The sequence below is a fragment of the Somniosus microcephalus genome, chromosome 11, assembly GCF_052327205.1.
Source record: "Somniosus microcephalus isolate GS21.2 chromosome 11, FLI_Smic_1.0, whole genome shotgun sequence".
In the NCBI taxonomy this organism is placed as follows: Eukaryota; Metazoa; Chordata; class Chondrichthyes; order Squaliformes; family Somniosidae; genus Somniosus; species Somniosus microcephalus.
In genome coordinates, this window is record NC_140997.1 from 27,512,554 (window position 1) to 27,533,043 (window position 20,490).

Genomic DNA, 20,490 nt, shown 5'->3' on the forward strand with positions numbered 1-20,490 from the left:
CTGGACGATTGTCAACAATCTTAGCTAGCGCCAAAGAGGTATTTCAACAAGAACTGGGAACTCTTAAAGGCGTAACCGCCTCAATAAAAATAGAAGAGAATGCAGTTCCCAAGTTTTTCAAAGCAAGACCGGTACCATATGTAATTCGCCCAGCCGTCGAGGCAGAGCTGGAGAATCTGGAGAATGCAGGCGTGTTATCTAAGGTAGACTGGAGCGAGTGGGCGACACCCATCGTTCCTTTCATGAAGAAAACGTTAAACAATAAGTCTGAGGAGCCAAGGAAGGTTCGCATCTGTGGGGACTTCAAGGTGACGGTGAAACCTGTCCTTCACACAGTACAATATCCTCTTCCACGGATAGAAGATATCTTCGCCTCACTATCTGGAGGGAAGCGTTTTACAAAAATTGACCTAGCACAAGCATATTTGCAGATGGAAGTTGAAGAATCCTCTAGGAAGTATCTCACGATAAACACTCACAAAGGTCTTTACCAGTATAATCGGCTGGTATTCGGAGTAGCATCAGCTCCGGCGATATGGCAAAGAGCGATGGAACAAGTCCTGCAAGGGATTCCGGGGACTCCGTTACTTGGACGACATCCTAGTGACAGGTGAAGATGACAATGAACACCTTGCCAACCTAGAGCAGGTGCTCACTAGACTAAGAGAACATGGGCTATGAGCCAATCGCCCCAAGTGCGAGTTTTTAAAGAAACAGATATCGTATTGTGGCCATGTGATTGATGAAGAGGGGTTACATAAGTCCCCTGACAAAATTGAAGTGGTAGTTAAGGCTCCAGCGCCTGAAAATGTGTCGCAACGGAGGTCATTCCTCGGATTGGTGAATTACTACCATAAGTTTTAGCCGAACTTGTCCACAATTCTGCACCCACTGAACGCCCTACTACAAACTGGAGTAGCATGGAAATGGAGCGATGAATGTAAGCGGGCCTTTCAGAAGAGTAAGGACCTAATCACTTCAAGAGAAGTATTGGCTCACTACAACCCATCACTACCGATAAGACTGGCGTGTGATGCGTCCCCCTACGGCATTGGAGCTTTACTGTCACATAAATTCCTTGATGGTTCAGAGAGGCCGATAGCTTTTGCGTCACGCTCGTTAACTTCAGCCGAGCGTAACTATGCCTAGATTGACAGAGAGGCCCTCAGCCTGGTGTGGGGGGTGAAGAAGTTCAATCACTACCTGCACGGTCAGAAATTTACTCTACTAACTGATCATCAACCTCTTGTCTCCATTTTCAACCCTCAGAAGGGCGTACCGATAATGACAGCACAACGGCTACAGAGGTGGTCCCTTTTCCTAGGGGCACACCAATATGACATCGAGTACAAAGGAACTAAACAGCATGGGAATGCTGATGGATTGTCGTGCCTACCGTTGCCGACGGTGGAAGAAGCACCTGCAGTGGATCCAGTGGAGATATTCCACTCGACCATAGTCGAATGTCTCCCTGTGACGAATGCAAACATAAAAAAGGAAACACGAAATGACCCGACACTCTCCTGGGTCTATGATTTAACGGTGAAGGGATGGCCAGCACACGGCGAACCACTGCTGCCAGCATTCTTGCCGAGAAGAGAACAGCTGTCAGTGTGCAAAGGAACCTTGATGTGTGGATCCAGAGTAGTAATTCCACCCAAATTGAAGGATAGAGTGCTCAATGAGCTTCATGAGGGTCATCTGGGAGGGGTAAAAATGAAGAACTTAGCCAGAGCGTTTGTGTGGTGGCCGGGAATCGATAGAGAAATCGAAGAGATGACCAAGAGCTGTACAGGATGCCAGAAGGTCCAAAACGCCCCACCACAAGCCCCTCTACATCCATGGGAGTGGCCCTCATCTCCATGGCAAAGGGTGCACATTGATTTTGCTGGTCCATTTATGGACTCGATGTTTTTAATTGCGGTGGATGCACATTCAAAGTGGCCAGAGGTAATAAAGATGTCCTCAGCCACCACAGAAAAAACTATCACAGCCTTACGAACCATATTCGCCAGAAATGGGCTGCCTGAACAGATTTGCTCCGACAATGGACCACAGTTTGTGTCTGAAGAGTTCCGGAGGTTCTTAAAGAACAATGGTGTTAAGCATTACACATCCGCCCCATATCATCCAGCCACCAATGGATTGGCTGAGAGGTTCGTTCAAACATTCAAGAAGGCTATCAAGGCAATGTGTAATGAAGACCTACCCCTACAACACAAGGTGGATAACTTCTTGTTTGCCTACCGGAATGCGACACATGCGGTTACCAACCAAACTCCAGCCATGATGTTCTTCAATCGAAGACTATGATGCCGCCTGGATTTGGTTAAGCCAAACATCAGAAGAGATGTGGAGAACAGGCAGTTTCAGAATATGAATGAAAGGCCGACCAGGAGTTTTAAGATAGGTCAACCAATTTTGGCCCGGGACTACCGCACAGAGAAATGGCAGCCAGGAACGATCTGCACACGGCAAGGACCTCTAATGTATACCGTGGACGCTGGAGAGAGCATTGTAAGACACCATGCTGACCAGATTCTAGAGTCACTGGAAAACGTCAATTCCACACCACGATCCGATACACCTGGCGATGAAACCGAAGTACCAATTGCATCTACCTCAGAATCGGTGATATTGGAAGCAGACGAACCAAACGACGTTGATCCCGAATCAACTTTGCCAGAAGAACCTGATACCCCAAAGAGGCGTTATCCAGACAGAATCAGGAAGCCTCCTCAAAGACTGAACTTATAATTGCTTAACTTCAACTAATGTATCTAGCAACTGTAATTGTAAATATGTTATTTAATTATTAATCGAATGTTATGTACTGTTTAGCTAAAAGGGGAGGAATTGCAGTGTATGTACTTTGCAGAAGGAACTATATTCTGCAGCCCCTGTATACTGCAGTACCAGTAGTGACCACCCCTGTATATCAGCCTGTGTAGTAACTTTTGCATAGTAGTTCCAGGTTGTCTCCACTCAGTAAAGACCTGTTATAACCAACTCCTGCAGTCCGTGTCTCAATTACACACGGACATAATAAGTTCAACAACTTGTATTCATTGTCATTTACACCTCATCTAGAGTCATCTTTTGTTTCTTAACTTGTCCCATTACCATCTCCTTTTGCCTTGCACCATCATCCCTTTTGTCTTTTAATCTCTCCTGCCTTCCACCCTATCACAGACCTTCCGCTTTGTTTTTTCCTCTCCTCCCTTCCCCTGCCCCACACTTGTTTAAATATCTGTTACTTCTCCAACTTTTTCCAGTTCTGACAAAGGGTCATCTGTTCCTCTCTCCACGATGCTGCCTGACCGGCTGAGTGTTTCCAGTATTTTTTGTTGTGGACTTGTATTCATTATTCAGTTGCAAATAAAATGGATAATATATGCTGAGTACTATTTGTGGAGAACATTTAAGAATCAAATATATCTACAGCCAAATGTAAAACATCTATAAACATTTTGTTTCAATGCAAGACCAAGGCTACTCGTGCCAATTAAATGTGATAAATGCAAGCATTCACTCAGAATTTTCTAGCTGCGTATCAGTTTGGCAGGTAAGATAGGTCTTTTATTTTCATTTCAGGGCATTCAAAATGTGTACAACGTATATAGCACAGACATAATGAAAACACACAGCAATGCATTAAATTAATTTTCCTCGTGTAAACAAAGCATCTCCGTGTACTTTTTTGAGCAACCCATAAACAAATAGACTGTAACTAAACTTAAAACATTAAATGAAACATAACAAATTAAATTAAATAACAACAGAAAATGCTGGAAACACTCAGCAGGCCAGGCAGCATCCATGGAGAGAGAAACAGAGTTCACGTTTCAGGTCGAAGACCTTTCGTCAGAACTATCAAATTTTGCTATCAAATTAAATTAAAATTTGGTTGCTGGGGGTGATGATGCACTCCAGTCCCTGCGGTGCCCACTGTTCGCGGAAGGCCTCGAGCGTGCCGGCGAACACTGCGTGCTCCATCTCCAGGGCCACCCGGGCGCGAACATGGCCGCGGAAGAGAGGCAGGCAGTCGGGCCGAACGACCCCCTTGACCGCCCACTGCCTGGACCAGCTGATGGCCACTTTGGCCAGGCCCAGGAGCAGTCCCACGAGGAGGTCCCCCAACCTGCCCGCTCCCCTCCGCACCAGGTGACCAAAGATCAGGAGCGTGGGACTGAAATGCAGCCAAAAATCAAGGAGCAACCCCTTCAAATAGTGGAAGAGGGGCTGCAACCTCTCGCCTTCGATATATACATAGAACACGGACTCCTGCAGGCCGCAGAAAAGTCCCCAATACATAAAGGGAGGACTCCCGTGTTGAGAAGCATCTCCGTGTACTTCCCAAGTTGAACAGGCAGACAATGAGAAGCAAGAGGGAGGAGACTTTGGAGGAGGGAATGAAGAGACCAAAATCCCGATGAAAGAGATGGGTTTTATGGAGGATCTTGAAGGCAGTGAGGGAGATAGCAAGGTGAATTGCTTTTAGCAGAGAATTCTAGAGGACAGAAATATGAACTTCAAGCCAAAGACAGAGGAACAGACCCCAGCATATCTCTGGAAGATAGGGTAGAATGAGGCCATGCAAAAATTTGAAGAGGATAAACAATACGCTGAGGGTCAGAGAGTTACTGAAGCTTGGCAAGGACGGGGTGATGAATGCATGGAAGAGGACACAGGCCGTAGAGTTCTTCATTAATTCTGACTTAGAAAGGCGAAGGCAGCAAGGTTAGCAAAAAGAACAATGGAGAAGTCAAACCTGTAGGAGATGAAGGCATGGAATAAGGTTTCAGCAGGGATGTGGGTGAGGTGGGGGTGCAAGTTGCCAATATTTTAGAGGTGGTGAATTTAGTTTTGCAATGGGTCAGATGTGGGTTGAGGCTCAGCTAAGGGTCAAATAGAATGTCAAAGTTTTGCAGCACCAGATTTAGCCCAATTGCACAGATGGGGTAAGGTAACTGCAAGACTTCCATTGTTTCAGCGTATCTTTGTTCCAAGTGTGTAAAAATGTTTTTGTTACATATTTAAATGAAACATTATTAAATCATAGAATGAATCATAGAAATTTACAGCACAGAAGGAGGCCATTCGGCCCATCTTGTCCGCGCCGGCTAACAAAGAGCTATCCGCCCTAATCCCACTTTCCAGCACTTGGTCCGTAGCCTTGTAGGTTATGGCACTTCAAGTGCATATCCAAGTGATGAGGGTCTCTGCCTCTACCACCCTTTCAGGCGGTGAGTTCCAGACCTCCATCACCCTCTGGGTGAAAACATTTTTCCTCAAATCCCCTCTAAACTTCCGACCAATTACTTTAAATCTATGCCCCCTGGTTATTGACCCTTCTGCTCAGGGAAATAGATCCTTCCTATCCACTCTATCTGGGCCCCTCATAAATAAGCCAGAATCTGTAAGACAAGTATTATTCAGTTACCATTTTGCAAAATACAAAAAATCAGCTGCAATCAGTTACAGATAAGATCTAACCAAAAATGTACTATTTTGATGACTGAGGAGTCTGTCCCAATGGGAGAACAACAAGCATGTTAAGGAAAGGCAAGGGCAAAATACTATGGATACTGGAAATCTGAAATAAAAACAGAAAAAGCTGGAAATACTCAGCGGGTCAGGCAGCATCTGTGCAGGGAGAAACAGAGTTAACGTTTCAGGTCGATGACCTTTCATCAGAAGGCTCCAAGAGCTGCCCCAACTTAAAAGCAGGTTTAACGTAGAGAAGATGTTTACACTTGGGGTGGGGGAAAGAGACCATAAATACAAGATAGTCACTAATAAATCCAATAGGGAATTCAGGAGCAAGTTCTTTACCCAGAGAGCAGTTAGAATGTGGAACTCGCTACCACAAGTAGTCGAGGCGAATAACAGATGCATTTAAGGGGAAGCTAGATAAATGCTTGAGGGAGAAAGGAGGATATGCCGATAGGGTGAGATGAAGGAGGCTCCTGTGGAGCAGAAAGACTGACATGGAGCAGCTGGGCCGAATGGCCTACTTCTGTGCTGTACATTCTATCTAACCAAATCAGGCAAAATTAAGCTATATACAGACTTTGTCATGCGGTGCCCAGCAGTCCCACACAAACGCAGAGATCAGAACCGCTGTAATCTGTCAGCAGGCGAGGGAACTTCGAATTGTAAAACCTCCGGCCTTCAACTTTCACCCAGTGTCGCCAAATGACTGGTGCGGCGGCGGCGGGGGGAGGAGGAGGAGGTGGATTTTTTTTAAATTAAAAAACTTTCTCTTTAATTTGGCTGAATTTGTTACTGGTGGCTCAGTAACCGAACACAGTCCACCCCCCCCATGATTCCTTCACTCGCTCTCAGCCCGCGCGGGCTGCGCGCGCCGCCAGTCTTCAGGCCGACAGCCGGGCCTTCCTTCGGACTATACTAAAGATGGCCTCAAGAGATGGGGGGTAGCCAGACAGTTCCAAAACAAACACTTTACCAACGACGTTCATTTTCAGCCACGAATTAGAGTCTGGAGTTTATTTCACAGATTCTGCAACTATAAACGTCCCATAAATCAACAATTGTGATCTCTTTCCCTGGGGACGACTTCAGCCCTCCAAACCCCCCCTCCCTCTCTGCATGTTTGGAAGAGACGAGCCGGCGTGACTGCGAGGAGGGGAGGCGGGTGGTGACGCGCACGTCCTTCCCTCGGCGAGGCCGCTGGTGCGCGCACGTCCTTCCCTCGGCGAGGCTGCTGCGCGCCGTGCCCGCTCCGCTCCACTCGCTCTTTCTTTTTCCGGCCGCCGAGAGAGTGAGAGAATGAAGGAGACGAGCGACGGCGAGGCCCGGGAGGCCGAGGATGAGGTGGCAGAGTTGGAAGAGCCGGAGGAAGGCTTCAGCGACCCTGAAGGCTTCGTGGACGATATCTCCGACGAGGGTAAAAAAAAGGTTTTATTGTTTTGACGCAGAGGAGCAAGAGACGGCGACGACTGAGCACGGAGTCCATGTGCGTTTGGAAGTGCTTGGAGCCTGAGGCCTACCCTGGGCCTGGAGCCGGCTTTAGGACAGGAGGACCACCCTTGATTTTTGCACCACGTTAACTTTGGAGACTAGGCGGCTCCCCCGGGTTATTTGAATCTAGGCCGCGCTTTAGAGCGGCACTTATTAGCTAATACCGAAAATTAGATTTTATTACATATATATATTGTATTGATCCAGAATCAAACATGTTACAGATTAAAATATCTGCGCAGGGCACTGTAAGCTAATGGTGTACGATGCAGTATTGAAGTGCTCAGTGAAGGTAACAATTAGAATTTTTCACTTAACCGAGGGAAGACACTTTTTTTTAATTACTTTTTTAAATATATATAAGCAGTATTTCTCACGAATTTTGTTTCAAATGTGATTTGATTGCATCACACAATGCAAAATTTCAACTCGGTAACATCCACCTAACTTGTTCTAGTAGAAGTGTGTATTCAAGTAACTTTTTGAAGGCAGTGAAGTATACCATCAGTTGTCATTGCAAGCACTACAATGCAGTGTACGTAAATTGCTACGGCACAAGCCATGTTTTAATTAATTTCACTTTAAATGTAATATACTCTTCTATAACCCGTTTTGGGGGGGGAATGGAGCAATGGTATACAGGACCCTTTATAACTGGGATGAATGCGCCGCATCTCCAATGAGGTAAAGGAAAAGGTTGATTTGGTTTTATTGTGGAAAAATTCTGCCATGAAACATTGAAAATGTGATTGTCACGGGCAGCTGTAAGCTGTAGTCTGATTGCAGATGTTACTTTAAAAGTGTAGAAAATCTGAAATCAAACAAAATACTTATCTACAGTAAGTCTGTGATCATGCAAAAAAGATGCATTCATGTTTCAGGTGGTACTAAAAATATTTATATATAGTAAATTGATTAATGATTCTGGATGATGAATGATCTCACCAGAAACATTAATTGGAGGTGAATAGCTGACGTGTATGCTATGGGACAGTGCACAAGTACAAATATTTGTGTAACAAACACATGATACATTTCATTGGTGTTTTTGTACTGTCCCTAGAAAATCTAGCAACTTCTCCAGTTAGCAAGGCATGCTAGAATTCCAAAATTCTATAGATTCTGGAACGGTTCCTGCAGATTGGAGGCTAGCAAATGTAACCCCGCTGTTTAAGAAAGGAGGGAGAGAGAAAACGGGGAACTACAGACCTGTTAGCCTCACATCAATAGTTGGGAAAATGCTGGAATCTATTATAAAGGATGCAATAACTGGGCACTTAGAAACTAATAGTAAGATTGGGCAGAGTCAACATGGATTTATGAAAGGGAAATCCTGTTTGACAAACCTATTGGAGTTCTTTGAGGATAAGAACATAAGAAATAGGAGCAGGAGTAGGCCAATCGGCCCCTCGAGCCTGCTCCGCCATTCAATAAGATCATGGCTGATCTGATCCTAACCGCCAATCCACTATCACAGAACCATCTCCTGAATCTAACAGAATTAGACACACGAAATAGGAGCAGGATCAGGCTACACGGCCCCTGGGCCCGCTCCGCTACCCACAGGGCCATGACCGATCCGAACCTAGACTCATGTCCAAATTCCTGCCCGCTCCCCGTAACCCTTAATTCCCTTTACTTCTAGGAAACTGTCTATTTCTGTTTTAAATTTATGTAATGTAGCTTCTACAGCTTTATGGGGCAGCATATTCCATGGACCTACCACCCTCTGAGTGAAGTAGTTCCTCCTCATCTCAGTTTTGAAAGAGCAGCTCCTTATTCTAAGACTATGCCCCCTAGTTCTAGTCTCACCCATCATCGGGAACATCCTCCCCGCATCCACCCGATCCAACCCCTTCACAATCTTATATGTTTCAATAAGATCGCCTCTCATTCTTCTGAACTCCAATGAGTAGAGTCCCAATCTACTCAACCTCTCCTCATATGTCCATCCCCTCATCCCTGGGATTAACCGAGTGAGCCTTCTTTGTACTGACTCGAGAGCAAGTATGTCCTTTCTTAAGTATGGACACCAAAACTGTATGCAGTATTCCAGGTGCGGTCTCACCAATACCTTGTACAACTGAAGCAATACCTCCCTATTTTTATATTCTATCCCCCTAGCAATGAAAGCCAACATTCCATTGGCCTTCTTAATCACTTGCTGCACCTGCATACTAACCTTTTGAGTTTCGTGCACCAGGACCCCCAGACCCCTTTGTACTTCAGTACTTTCCAGTTTCTTGCCATTAAGATAATAACTTGCTCTACGATTTTTCCTGCCAAAGTGCATAACCTCACACTTTCCAGTATTGTATTCCATCTGCCAAATCTCTGCCCATTTACTTAGCCTGTCTATGTCCCCTTGCAGGTTTTTTATGTCCTCCTCACACTACTTTCCCTCCCATCTTAGTATCATCTGCAAACTTTGATATGTTACACTCGGTCTCCTCCTCCAAATCGTTAATATAGATTGTAAAGAGTTGGGGACCCAGCAATGGAGTAAACAAAGGGGTACCAGTAGATGTGGTGTATTTGGATTTTCAGAAGGCCTTCGATAAGGTCCCACACAAGAGGTTGGTGAACAAAATTAGGGCACATGGAATTGTGGGTAATATACTAGCATGGATTGTGAATTGGTTAACAGACAGAAAACAAAGAGTGGGGATAAACGGGTCTTTTTCAGGATGGCAGGCTGTGAGTAGTAGGGTACCGCAAGGATCGGTGCTTGGGCCCCAGCTATTCACAATCTATATCGATGATTTGGATGAGGTGACTAAATGTAACATTTCCAAATTTGCTGATGATACAAAGCTAGGTGGCAGTGTCAGTTGTGAAGAGGATGTGAAGAGGCTTCAAGGGGATCTCGACAGGCTCAGTGAGTGGGTGAGAACATGGCAGATGGAATATAATGTGGATAAATGTGAAGTTATCCACTTTGGTAGAAAAAACAGAAAGGCAGAGTATTTCCTAAATGGTGAAAGATTGGGGAATGCAGATGCTCAAAGGGACCTGGGTGTCCTTGTACATGAGTCACTGAAAGTGAATGTGCAGGTGCAGCAAGCCATTAGGAAGGCAAATAATATGCTGGCCTTCATTACAAGAAGATTTGAGTACAGGAGTAAAGACGTCTTAATCCAATTATATAGGGCCTTGGTGAGACCACACCTGGCGTACTGTGTACAATTTTGGTCTCCTTACCTAAGGAAGGATATTCTTGCCATAGAGGGAGTGCAACAAAGGTTCACGAGATTGATTCCTGGGGTGGCGGGACTGTCGTATGAGAAGAGATTGAGTAAACTAGGCCTGTATTCTCTTGAATTCAGAAGAATGAGAGGGGATCTCATTGAAGCATACAAAATTATTACAGAGCTTGATAGGGTGGATGCTGGGAGACTGTTTCCCTTGGCTGGGGAGACTAGAACCAGGGGCCACAGCCTCAGGATAAAGGGTAGGCCATTCAGGACTGAGATGAGAAATTTCTTCACACAGAAGGCGGTGAATCTTTGGAATTCTCTACCCCAGAGGGCTGTGGAGGCTCAGTCATTGGGTATATTCAAAACAGAAGTCGATAGATTTCTGACTAGTAAGGGCATCAAGAGATATGGCGATAGGGCCGGTGAATGGAGTTGAGGCAGATGATCAGCCATGATCTCATTGAATGGCGGAGCAGGCTCGAGGGGCCGAATGGCCGACTCCTGCTCCTATTTCTTATGTTCTTAATGTGATGTTGCTGAGGATGGAATATATTCTCACTCGCTGTTTGTTTCCCTTCAGCCACTTTCTGTTTCCTTTCAGTCTGACTTACCAAAGCAGTCTCAGTGCTATAGGCAAAGTCACTAGTGGCATACTTTATGATTGTAACTCTGATGTGTTATCCCTCCTTGTTCTCCTTTACCCCTCTGGTTCACCTCTGTAGGATTGCCGTAGCTTAGTTCCATACCTCCCTGTCGCCATGTAGCAAGCACACCTGCAGCAATGGTTTCTGCTCAACCTCACAGTCACTTTGGGCGTACCCACTTTAGGTCCTGTTTTTTCCTCATTAACATATTGTGCCCTGGTGACATTACCATGGGCGTGGTCAACTTTCACATGTACACGGGCAACATTCAGTACCCTCGACTCCATGGCCACATCTGTATTGTCACATGGCATGTCCAAGATCAATTCATAGGTGACATTTTCCAAATTAATGTTGGGAAGATCCATGCCATTCTGCTTGTCCTCCACTTAGCAAGAACACCCTTTTCCCTGCCGCCACTCCTCTCCCAGCTGCTCGCTTCAGGTGTGTGTCCTTGGTGTCTTGGTTAATCCGGAACTGTGCTTCAAGCCTTTGTCTTGTACATCACAAAGACCACTTCCACATCACCTGCCTTTCCCCTTACCTTGTACCCACCACTGGTGATGCTTATATCCACAATTTCAATTTCTCCACGCTCAACTTCTCCAATATCTCCTCACTGGCTTCCTGAGCTCCATCCACGGAGACTACCCGAGCAGTCTGAACTGGACCCCACCAAGGAGTTAAAGTCTTTTGTAGGGGGCGGAGAAGATTGTCATTTGGGATGGGGGGGGATTCTATTGCTGCTCACGTTTATGTAAAAGAAAGACTTGCATTTCGATAGCACCTTTCACAACCTCAGGTTGTCCCAAAAGCACTTCACAGCCAATGAAGTACCTTTGAAGTGTAGTCACTGTTGTAATGTAGGAAACGCGGCAGTCAGTTTGTGCACAGCAAGCTCCCACAAACAGCAATGTGATAATGACCAGATCATCTGTTTTTTAGTAATGTTGATTGAAGGATAAATATTGGCTCACTCACCAGGGATAACTCCCCTGCTCCTCTTCGAAATAGTGCTGTGGGATCTTTTATGTCCACCTGAGAGGGCAGACGGGGCCTTGGTTTAACGTCTCATCTGAAAGACGGCACCTCCAACAGTGCAGCACTCCCTCAGCACTGCACTGGGGGTGTCAGCTGAGATTTTTGTGCCAGGGACTTGAACCCACAACCTTCAGACTCGGAGGCGCGAGTGTTACCAACTGAGCCACGGCTGGCACGCATACTTTTAAGATTGTTTAATATAACATAAGAACATAAGAAATAGGAGCAGGAGTAGGCCAATCGGCCCCTCGAGCCTGCTCCGCCATTCAATAAGATCATGGCTGATCTGATCCTAACCGCCAATCTACTATCACAGAACCATCTCCTGAATCTAACAGAATTAGACACACGAAATAGCAGCAGGATCAGGCTACACGGCCCCTGGGCCCGCTCCGCTACCCACAGGGCCATGTCCGATCCGAACCTAGACTCATGTCCAAATTCCTGCCCGCTCCCCGTAACCCTTAATTCCCTTTACTTCTAGGAAACTGTCTATTTCTGTTTTAAATTTATGTAATGATGTAGCTTCTACAGCTTTTTGGGGCAGCATATTCCATGGACCTACCACCCTCTGAGTGAAGTAGTTCCTCCTCTTCTCAGTTTTGAAAGAGCAGCCCCTTATTCTAAGACTATGCCCCCTAGTTCTAGTTTCACCCATCATCGGGAACATCCTCCCCGCATCCACCCGATCCAACCCCTTCACAATCTTATATGTTTCAATAAGATCGCCTCTCATTCTTCTGAACTCCAATGAGTAGAGTCCCAATCTACTCAACCTCTCCTCATATGTCCACCCCCTCATCCCCGGGATTAACCGAGTGAACCTTTATACTGACTCGCGAGCAAGTATGTCTTTTAAGTATGGACACCAAAACTGTATGCAGTATTCCAGGTACGGTCTCACCAATACCTTGTACAACTGAAGCAATACCTCCCTATTTTTATATTCTATCCCCCTAGCAATGAAAGCCAACATTCCATTGGCCTTCTTAATCACTTGCTGCACCTGCATACTAACCTTTCGAGTTTCGTGCACCAGGACCCCCAGATCCCTTTGTACTTCAGTACTTTCCAGTTTCTTGCCATTAAGATAATAACTTGATCTACGATTTTCCTACCAAAGTGCATAACCTCACACTTTCCAGTATTGTATTCCATCTGCCAAATCTCTGCCCACTTACTTAGCCTGTCGATGTCGCCTTGCAGGTTTTTTATGTCCTCCTCACTCACTACTTTCCCTCCCATCTTAGTATCATCTGCAAACTTTGATATGTTACACTCAGTCCCCTCCTCCAAATCGTTAATATAGATTGTAAAGAGTTGGGGACCCAGCACTGACCCCTGCGGAACACCACTAGTTACTGATTGCCAGTCTGAGAATGAACCATTTATCCCAACTCTCTGCCTTCTGTTAGATAGCCAATCCTCTATCCATGCCAGAATATTACCCCCAATCCCGTGATTTTTTATCTTAAGCAATAATCTTTTGTGTGGCACCTTGTCAAATGCCTTTTGGAAGTCTAAATACACTACGTCCACTGGTTCCCCTTTATCCACCCTATATGTTACTTCCTCAAAGAACTCCAGCAAATTTGTCAAACATGACTTCCCCTTCATAAAACCATGCTGACTTTGTCCTATTAAATTATGATTATCCAAATGTCCTGTTACTGTCTCCTTAATAATGGACTCCAAAATTTTACCTACCACAGATGTTAGGCTAACCGGTCTATAGTTTCCAGCCTTCTGTCTACTGCCCTTTTTAAATAAGGGTGTTACATTAGCAGTTTTCCAGTCTGCTGGGACCTTTGCTAAGTCCAGGGAGTTTTGGAAAATTATTACCAATGCATCCACAAGCCCTACCGCCGCTTCCCTCAAGACCCTAGGATGTAAGCCATCAGGTCCAGGTGATTTATCCGCCTCGAGTCCCATTATTTTACCGAGCACCACTTCCTTAGTGATTTTGATCATGTTTAGCTCCTCCCCCCCCCATAGCCCCCTGTTTGTCCAGTGTTGGGATATTCTTAGTGTCCTCTACTGTAAAGACTGATGCAAAATATTCATTCAGTGTTGTTGCCATCTCCATATTTCCCACCATTAATTTCCCGGTCCCATCCTCTAAGGGACCAACATTAACTTTAGCCACCCTTTTTCTTTTTATATAACTATAAAAACTCTTACTATCTGTTTTTATATTTTTTGCTAATTTCATAATCGTATCTTCCCTTCCTTAATCAATCTTTTTGTTATTTTTTGCTGTCTTTTAAAGTTTTCCCAATCCTCTATCCTCCCACTAGATTTGGCTACCTTATATGCCCTTGTTTTTAGTCTAATACTATCCTTAATTTCTTTACTTAGCCACGGATGGCTGTCTTTTCTTTTACACCCTTTTCTTCTCAGTGGAATATATATTTTTTGGAAGTTGTAAAATAACTCCTTAAATGTACACCACTGATCATGTATCGTCTTACCCTTTATTCTATTTTCCCAATCCACTCTACTCAATTCCGCTCTCATACCTTCATAGTCTCCTTTATTCAAGCTTAGCACGCTCGTTTGAGATCCAACCTTCTCGCCCTCTAATTGAATATGGAATTCAACCATGTTATGGTCACTCATTCCAAGGGGATCCTTTACTAGGACATTTTTAATTAATCCTGTCTCGTTACACAGGACCAGATCTAAGGTTGTTTGCCCCCTGGTCGGTTCAGTTACATACTGCTCAAGAAACCCATCCCTAATACACTCAATGAACTCATCCTCAAGGCAGCCCTGCCCAATTTGATTTGTCCAATTAATATGATAGTTAAAATCCCCCATAATTATAGATGTTCCCTTATTACAAGCCTCAACTATTTCCTGATTGATACTCCGTCCAACAGAGTTGCCACTGTCTATAGACTACGACCACTAGTGGTTTTTTCCCCTTATTATTCCTTACCTCCACCCAAACATTATCCTGATCTTTTGACCCAATATCATTTCTCTGTATTAAAGTGATTCCTTCCTTTATTAACATAGCCACCCCACCTCCCCTTCCTTCCTGCCTGCCCTTCCTGATCGTTAAATAACCTGGTATGTTTAATTCCCAGGCATTGTCACCCTGCAGCCATGTTTCTGTAATGGCCACAAGATCATACCCATATGTAGTTATTTGTGCCATTAACTCGTCTATTTTGTTACGAATGCTACGTGCATTCAGATAGAGAACTTTCAAATATGTTTTGTGACACTTAGTTCCTGCTTTTGCCCTTTTTATTACTTTACCTTTTACTCCATACCTTCTGCCCCTTCCTGACACGCTCTGGTTTTTAATTTCCCCACTGCTACCTAAGTCTATGACCTTCTCTGTTGTCATTTTTATTATTTGCTCTCTAGGAACCTCCCCCCCACTAATTAGTTTAAAGCCCTCTCTACAGCCCTAGTTATATGATCTGCCAGGACTCTAGTCCCAGCACTGGCCAAGTGAAGCCCGTCCCAACGGAACAGCTCCCTCCTGCCCCAGTACTGGTGCCAGTGTCCCAGGAAGCAAAACCCATTTCTCCCACACCAGTCTTTGAGCCACGCATTTAACTCTCTAATTTTATTTGTCCTAGCCAAATTCGCTCGTGGCTCAGGTAATAATCCAGAGATTATTACCCTTGAGGTTCTGTTTTTTAATTTGACCCCTAGCTGCTCATACTCCTTTAACAGAACCGGCTTCCTAGTCCTATCTACGTTGTTTGTACCAACATGGACCACGACAACTGGATCCACCCCCTCCCACTGCAAGTTTCTTTCCAGCCCAGAGGAGATGTCCTTAACCCTGGCACCGGGTAGGCAACACAGCCTTCGGGACTCTCGCTCTCGGCTGCAGAGAAATCTATCTATCCCCCTAATAATACTATCCCCTACCACTACAACATTTCTATTTACTCCCCCCTCTTGAATGGCCCCCCGTTCCACGGTGCTGTGGCCAGGTTGCTCATCCTCCCTGCAGTCCCTGCTCCTGTCCCCACAGGGAGCAAGAACCTCGAACCTGTTGGACAAGAGCAAGGGCTGCAGCTCCTCCAGCTCTACCTCCTGGATCCCCGTACCTGCCTCACTCGTAGTCACACCGTCCTGTCCCTGACCATGGGCTACATCTGAATTAATTAACTTCATAGGTGTGACCACCTCCTGATACACAGAGTCGAGGTACTTCTCCCCCTCCCTGATGTGTCGCAGTGTCTGAAGCTCAGACTCCAGCTCATCAACACGGAGCTGGAGTTCCTGTAGCAGCAGACACTTGTCACAGACGTAATCACCGTGAGCCTCAATGGGGTTCACCGGCTCCCACATCTCGCAACAGTAACACATCACCTGCTCCATTCTATGTAATTAATTAAATTTTTTATTGTTAGTTATGGACACCCTCTGCCCGATTTTAGATGCTAGTATCCCCTTTAATTAATTGGATTTAAATTAAATCAATCCCTCTAGTTACACCAGTTAAATGGCTTACCAACAGTCACTCTGCACCAGAAAGGCCTTATTAACTGCAACCCACAGAGTTAAAGTTTGAAAAGAGCACCTAACACCCCACTTACCCTAACTCACACTTACCCAAACTCACAGCACGCTTTGATGACTTGCACTCAGTGCTTGCTCAATGCGGGCAGTTGTGCGGTAGTAATGTTCCATAGTCCCTACCATGAGCCATTTTTATTTCCCTCTTACTCAAGGTCACTCACTTTGATGTGTGTATGTTCTGAACACTAGTATGTTCCTATCTAGCTTCCAGTTTATATGGTGCAATGTACAGTGACAGTTTGCTTACTATTGCACCTGTGTCTATTGGATTGGCTAAATTGGCATACATTTCACACTTTGATCTTGACTTTACAACAACTTGTATTTATATAACGCCTTTAACGTAATAACACGTCCCAAGGTGCTGCACAGGAGTATTATAAGACGAAAAACTTGACACCGAGCCACATAAGGAGAAATTAGGGGTGGGGGGGGGGTGTTGTTGTGAGGCTGGAGGAAATTAGAGATGGGAAGGAGCAAGGCCATGGAGGGATTTGAAAACAAGGATGAGAATTTTGAAATCGAGGCGTTGCTTAACCAGGAGCCAATGTAGGTCAGCGAGCACAGGAGTGATGGGTGAAAGGGACTTGGTGCGAGTTAGGACATGGGCAGACAAGTTTTGGATGGCCTCAAGTTTGCGTAGGGTGGAATGTGGGAGGGCAGCCAAGCGTACGTTGGAATAGTCAAGTCTGGAAGTAACAAAAGCATGGAGGAGGGTTTCAGCAGCAGATGAGCTAAGGCAAGGGCGGAGACGGGCGATGTTATGGAGGTGGAAATAGGCGATCATTGTTATTGGAAGCTCATTTCGGGGTCAAATATGACATCAAGGTTGAGAACAGTGTGGTTCAGCCTCAGACAGGTGTTAGGGAGAGAGATGGAGTCAGTGGCTAGGGAACGGAATTTGTGGTAGGGACCAAAAACAGTGGCTTCAGTCTTCCCAATATTTAATTGGAGAAAATTTCTGCTCATCCAGAACTGTATGTCGGACAAGCACAATTTAGAGACTGAAGAGGTAGTGAGGTAGAGCTGGGTGTCGTCAGCGTACATGTGAAAACTGACGCACTATTTTCGGATGATGTCGCCAAGGGGCAACATGTAGCTGAGAAATAGGAGGGGGCCAAGGATAGATCCTTGGGGGACACCAGAGGTAACGATGCAGGAGCGGGAAGAGAAGCCGTTGCAGGTGATTCTCTGCCTATGATGAGACGACGGTAGAGAGGCGTTGAAGGATGGAGTGGTCATCAGGATGAAGGTTGCAGTGTAGTACAGGAAACTTTGGTCTGTCCGGAATGCTTGAGCCACCGGCAAAATTCAGGAGTCGGTTCAGTAAAGTTTTTTTTCTTTTCGTTGCTTTTTTTTCACCAGTCAGGCTCTGCAAGGTCTCGCTGAAGCTGTTGCTTAGCTACAGAGACGTTTGCAAGCTACGGCCAACTGTTTAGAAGCTGTTGCTAAGCAACAGGGTTTGTTGCTAGATACGGAGCTCAAAAGCTCCGTATGTTTTAACATTCGCGCTGGTTTGTCCGGCAGTTTTGATGGGACGGCAACAGCTCGGTCCCGTCGGTGCCGGATATCACAAAGTTTCCTGTAAATTGTAAGGAATAACCAGTTTTGTACTACAACTTGCATTTATATAGTGCTTTTTATATAGTGAAACATCTGACGGTGCTTCACAGGAGACACAACAAATTGACTACTGTATTGCAGAGTGCATTGGAGCACACTGCATTCTGCCAGCATTTTGTCTAGCAGGAAAAAGAAATCAAATGCTGCCACTGGTGACAATAATTGAAGTTTTGTTTTTTTTCCCCTCCTAGAACTGCTGGGTGATATTATAAAGGACCAACCTCTCGAAGCTGATGGCATAGACTCTGTTGTTGTTGTGGACAATGTACCACAAGTTGGACCGGATCGACTGGAGAAACTCCGAAATGTCATCCAGAAGATCTTTTCCAAGTTTGGGAAAATCGCAAATGAGTTTTATCCAGAAGCAGATGGAAAGACAAAAGGGTATGTTTACAGTAAAGATTTGAGGATTTTTTTTTGTTCCTGAGATGTGGGCGTCGCTGGCAAGGCCCGTGTTTATTACCATATTTGGTGTTGAGCTGCCTTCTTGAACTGCTGCAGCCCGTATGGTGAAGGTCTTATTATTGTTTTTCGTAGTGGTTTGGTACAACTGAGTTGCTTACTAGGCCATTTCAGAGTTAAGAGTCAACCACATTGCTGTGGATCTGGAATCACATATAGGCCAGACCAGGTAAGGACAGCAGATTTCCTTCTCGGTTTTTCCGAAAATCCGGTAGTTTCATGATCGCCATTACTAATACAGGAAACTTTCTGGTATCTGGCACTGACGGAACCGAGCTGGCGCCGTTGGATCAAAACTGCCGTATAAACCAGCGCTAATGTTAAAACATAGAGCTTTTCAGCTCCGTTTGAATCAACAAACCCAACAGCTTCAAAACAGTCAGCTGCAGCTGCAAGCGTCTCTAGCTGAAGCTGTTGCTTAGCTACAGACCTTGCAGAGCCTGACTGGGGGGGGGGGGGGGAAAGCAACGAGAAGTAAAAAAAACTTATAGAAAATGGCTCCTGAGTTTTGCCGGTAGATAGAGCTTTCCGGACTAACGAAAGTTTCCTGTACTAGCTTTTTATTCCAGATTTAGTTAGTTAACTAAATTTAAATTCCCCAGCTGTGTGGTGCGTGGGATTTGAATGTCTCCAGATCAGTAGTCCAGGCCTCTGGATTACTAGTCCAGTAACATAACCACTATGCTACCGTACCCCCAGTGTAAATGTAAACTTCTCCATTGTGTCGCAAACCACATTAGCTGCACTTCTGTTCGAGTATGATTGTGTTGAACCAGACCACACTGAATAATAGTAACCAATCTATCTAGAGATTGCATGTAATGGAGCATGTTTTCTCCAAGTAAACTAGATTTGGTAACCTTGTAGAATTTCTTGTTTAACAGTGTCGCAGTGAACCATTACAAAGCCAACCTTTTCTATTGTAACAGTATGATCACACTACAACAACAACTTGCATTTATATAACGCCTTCACAGGAGTGTTGTCAAACAAAATTTGAAACAGGAGTTATTGGGGCAGAAAGAGGTAGGCTTTAAGGAGCATCTTAAAGGAGGAAAGAGAGGTTGAGAGGGAATTGCAGAGCTTGGGGCCTCCATGGTGAAGTGATTAAAATCGGGGGTGCTCAAGAGGCCAGAATTGGAGGAGTGCATATATCTCGGAGGGTTGTTAGGCTGGAGGAGGTTAGAGGTGGGGAGGAGCGAGGCCATGAAGGGATTTGTAAACGAGGATGAAAATTTTAAAATCGAATTAAAATCATCATCGTGCACAGTCACAGAACTGTAGAAGAGTCTTTATAAAGTACTGAGATTATTTGAAATGCAAGCATTCTGTAGCATCTAGCGTCCTTCCTGCAAATATGCCAACACAATGGCTCAGACTAAAAAGGATTTGATGTGCTGTGCAGTGGACCATTATACCATCCTTTTCCATGGGAATTTTGAATGCTTGCCACTGCTCACTGTGCGTTCTTCAATGACGACTGCTTTAGGAACAGAATTCTAAACAAAAATTGAATGGTGTATGAAGAAGGTTTTGAGTCTGACCAGAGTTTTTGGCCTTCAATTTTTTTTAAATTTGCTGACTTGACATTGCAGGCTGTTATCTAACCAAGAAGCAGACATTAAAAGATTTTATACGGAACTGTAATAAATAAAGTTTGTGGCAACACCTTAATATTCACAATTTTGTTTTTAGGTACATTTTCTTGGAATACAGTTCACCAGCTTGTGCTGTCAATGCTGTAAAAAATGCAGATGGATACAAGTTGGACAAACAGCATACATTTCGTGTCAACCTCTTCACTGATTTTGATAAGTAAGTGTCAAATTATGGTGTTTAAGTCAACTTCATTATGTCTGTTGGGAGTAAAAGCACACAAACTTTAAGGTAATATAGATCCCAGGTTGTGATATTTCACATACCAAGGGCTGCCGAGACACACAACCATGTCCTTGCAAGAGGTTGAGGCGAGGGTGGAATAAGTGATA

General features: G+C 44.9%; 2 protein-coding genes across 2 annotated transcripts in view; one reads left to right on the forward strand and one right to left on the reverse strand.

The window, feature by feature from the left end:
• brat1 (BRCA1-associated ATM activator 1) overlaps nt 1-6,589 on the reverse strand; it is a 30,253-nt gene extending 23,664 nt beyond the window's left edge. Inside the window, exon 1 of the mRNA XM_086000402.1 lies at nt 6,074-6,589. The gene's annotated coding sequence lies outside the window, so the exon portion shown is untranslated. The remainder of the gene's footprint in view (nt 1-6,073) is intronic.
• A 113-nt stretch (nt 6,590-6,702) lies between these two features.
• The window catches only part of eif3ba (eukaryotic translation initiation factor 3, subunit Ba), a 43,502-nt gene continuing 29,714 nt past the window's right edge, over nt 6,703-20,490 (forward strand). The window contains exons 1-3 of the mRNA XM_086000404.1: nt 6,703-6,910; nt 18,232-18,424; nt 20,198-20,317. Coding sequence (XP_085856530.1) covers nt 6,793-6,910; nt 18,232-18,424; nt 20,198-20,317 — 431 coding nt within the window. The 5' untranslated portion in view covers nt 6,703-6,792. The remainder of the gene's footprint in view (nt 6,911-18,231; nt 18,425-20,197; nt 20,318-20,490) is intronic.